General features: G+C 32.8%; 1 protein-coding gene across 1 annotated transcript in view; it reads left to right on the top strand.

The window, feature by feature from the left end:
• Window positions 1-2,024: 2,024 nt before the first annotated feature.
• The window catches only part of LOC107491268 (proline-rich receptor-like protein kinase PERK9), a gene marked incomplete in the record, with an annotated part of 5,587 nt that continues 4,700 nt past the window's right edge, over window positions 2,025-2,911 (top strand). Inside the window, 1 exon segment of the mRNA XM_016112082.3 lies at window positions 2,025-2,911. Coding sequence (XP_015967568.1) covers window positions 2,858-2,911 — 54 coding nt within the window.

The raw sequence follows: 2,911 nt of genomic DNA, 5'->3' as shown, positions 1-2,911 counted from the left end.
GACATTACAAATTTGTTAATGCTGGGTTGAGCGTGAGTCTAGAATTAAAAGTGAGTTAAGCTAATTCATGAGTCAATTTAAATCAAAGTTGCGAGAATCAGACTTATTATTAAACTGGTCGGGTGACTAGTTCAATAGTTCAATAATTTAATCGAAATTAAACTGTGGTTAAACCGATCTAGTTAAATACACAATACAATTATAAAAAAAATCAATATATAATAACAATCAACCGAGTTTTCTTAATAGCAGAAGATTTGCTAACCAAATATTTGTTCCTTGATCTTATTTATAAGTTCATCTAAATCTTAGATTCATTGAACAATATATTGCCCTGACAGCTTCCATATGCAACAACAATATTATCATAAGCCAACAACAATATTATCCACTTCCCAACCTAAACAGAGACTTCCAAAATTTGATTAATAAATTAAATAAAAAAAAATTTATTCCCAATTGTAGCTATATGATAAACAGTATTTTCACATATCAATAAAATTTCTGCCATTATAGCAATTACAGCAAAATTTAGAGTTACTGCCATATAGAATCTAAAATTATATCAAAATTCTATTCAACATTCAAAATTCAAAATCCAAAATTCAAAAACCAGTACAACAGCCAGTACATATAATTAACCAAATAATTAATTACCCAAATAATTCAAAATTGAATTACATACAACAACCATTACATACAGAATTCTGCATCAATCTATATAATTAACCAAATAAATAACTCTGCATCAATTCATATAGTTCATTAACAAAATAAAAAAAATAGTTGAAAAACTAGTACAACTCACCGCGACAAAGAGTAGAGTAGGCGTCTAGGTCACGACGGTAAAACAGATGCCCAACGACATTGAAAGAGAAGCTTACCAGACGAGCAGACGACATCGACCACGGAAGCTTTGGAGTTCAGATACCCATATGACCAGAGTTTAGATACCCAGACGACGCCGATGACGTCGCCCGTTGGAGGTCCTTCTGTCCGGTTCAATCGATTTTTATCTATTTTTTGCAAGATGATTTTAGGAGTCAATCGGATCGGCCTAGTGACCGGTTTTCGATTAAGCCAGTTGAATTGGCCGGTCCGGTCCAATTTTTAGAACCTTGGTTTAAATTTAACTCATTAAGATAGCATTTGGAAGAGAGACAGAGACTGAGAAACAGAAATTGAAATAAGTCTCAATATTGTGTTAAGTGTAAAGTGGGAAATAGAGATTGAAATAATAATAAAACTCTAATTTAATTTGCACAAAGGGTAAAGTTGGAATTAATTAATTGATATGAGACTATTTTAGGTATAAAATGTTATTAAAGTTTCAGTCTCTGTCTCCAAAAATTTTAGTCTTCTGTGTCCCTACTTACTGAAATACTGAAATTTTGGGGACAGAAACTGAAATTTTAGTATCAATCTCTAGACCAACAAACATGATACTGAGTTCCAGTCTTCTAGTTTTCGTCTCAATACCTCAAAACAAACGCTATAACTCGATAATTTAAACTCGTGAGCTAGTGAGACAAGCTTAAACCTGCAATTGAACTCATAAATTAAATAAGTCGAATTTAAACTTGTATAAACTCAATTCATTAGCTCGTCAACTAACTCAATTTTATATATATAAATAAAATTATTAATACACATATCTTATATGTATTTAATTTATATTTTTAATATTATATATATACATATAAAATAATAATATATAATTTTACATATATTAATGTTCTTATTTAAAATTTTATAATTATTTTTTATATGATTTTGATGTAGGACTTAAAAAATAGACTCAACTGTTACTAAATCAAATCGTAAATCAAATTCAATTTTCATAAGTTTTAGTTCGCCTCATTTTCATCCCTGTATGTTTGACTGGCGCGGACGGAGGAAAATGGTAAATGATTGAAATTTTCAAATTTTATTTCTGCATAATTATCTAATATTGCACATGAAATTCTTGTATGACAAAAAGGTTGGAGAATTCTTTGGTAGCATTCTTCGGTGTCGCTTTCACGTGGTTTTTGGATTTGTGACCCCACAATCCGTGTAACCGTGTTCCTCACCAAAAGCCTTTGCAGACGTAACACACAGCAGAACAAGACCACATTGCACACACCCTCCCTCAAACCGTCAAACGCTTCCAACAACATTGGTTTGCAACTCAGAGAAGCTGGGAAGGTGGACCGAGGGTATTTTTGAGATTTTCGAGATTTCAATTTCATTTTGGGGTTGATTGATGGTGATTTAGCCATTTAGGTGCTGTGTCCTAAGACCACTGAAGATTCTGAAAAACACTCTTGTACCAGCCAAATTTCAACACACTAGAAATTTTACCCAGATATAGAGGTTTTCAATCTCAAGTGTTTTCCTTGGTTCTGGTGTGATCGTATTTTATCCATTTTGGGATAGGGAAGAAACAGACAAGACATATGATATATGAATATTATTAGTGGATTGGATCGTTCTGTTGCTCAGGAACACTAGTTTTTGATATCTAGCGTGTGCAATTAACAAGGTCTTTTCAGTGACCTTGGTTTTCCACTCTAATAATATTGGTGTTATTTGGTTGGTGAAGTTTGGTGACCGCAGCTTTGTTTCTTCGTCCTAAAATTTTCATTCTAATAAAACACTGATCTTTCTCTTTTTTTATATCAGTAGAAAAAAGAAGAGAAAAGTGTGAGGAGTTGTATCAAGATATTCTTTGGAATCTGAAATTTCAAGTTTCATTTGTTGTTGTTGTGTGTGATGTGAAATTGTGAATGTGATGTGACATGTGACATGAGAGAGGTTCAAGGAACAGACACCATTGTTTCGTTGATTTGATTGGATTTGAATTTGATTGCAAGAGATGTCAGCCGCGTCGCCTTCACCGGCAGCTTCTGGCGACACTCAACCGCCACAA

Source organism: Arachis duranensis, chromosome 5 (assembly GCF_000817695.3).
Source record: "Arachis duranensis cultivar V14167 chromosome 5, aradu.V14167.gnm2.J7QH, whole genome shotgun sequence".
NCBI classification, from domain to species: Eukaryota; Viridiplantae; Streptophyta; class Magnoliopsida; order Fabales; family Fabaceae; genus Arachis; species Arachis duranensis.
Note: the sequence above shows the minus strand (reverse complement) of the source record. Positions and strands in the feature narration are given on the sequence as shown.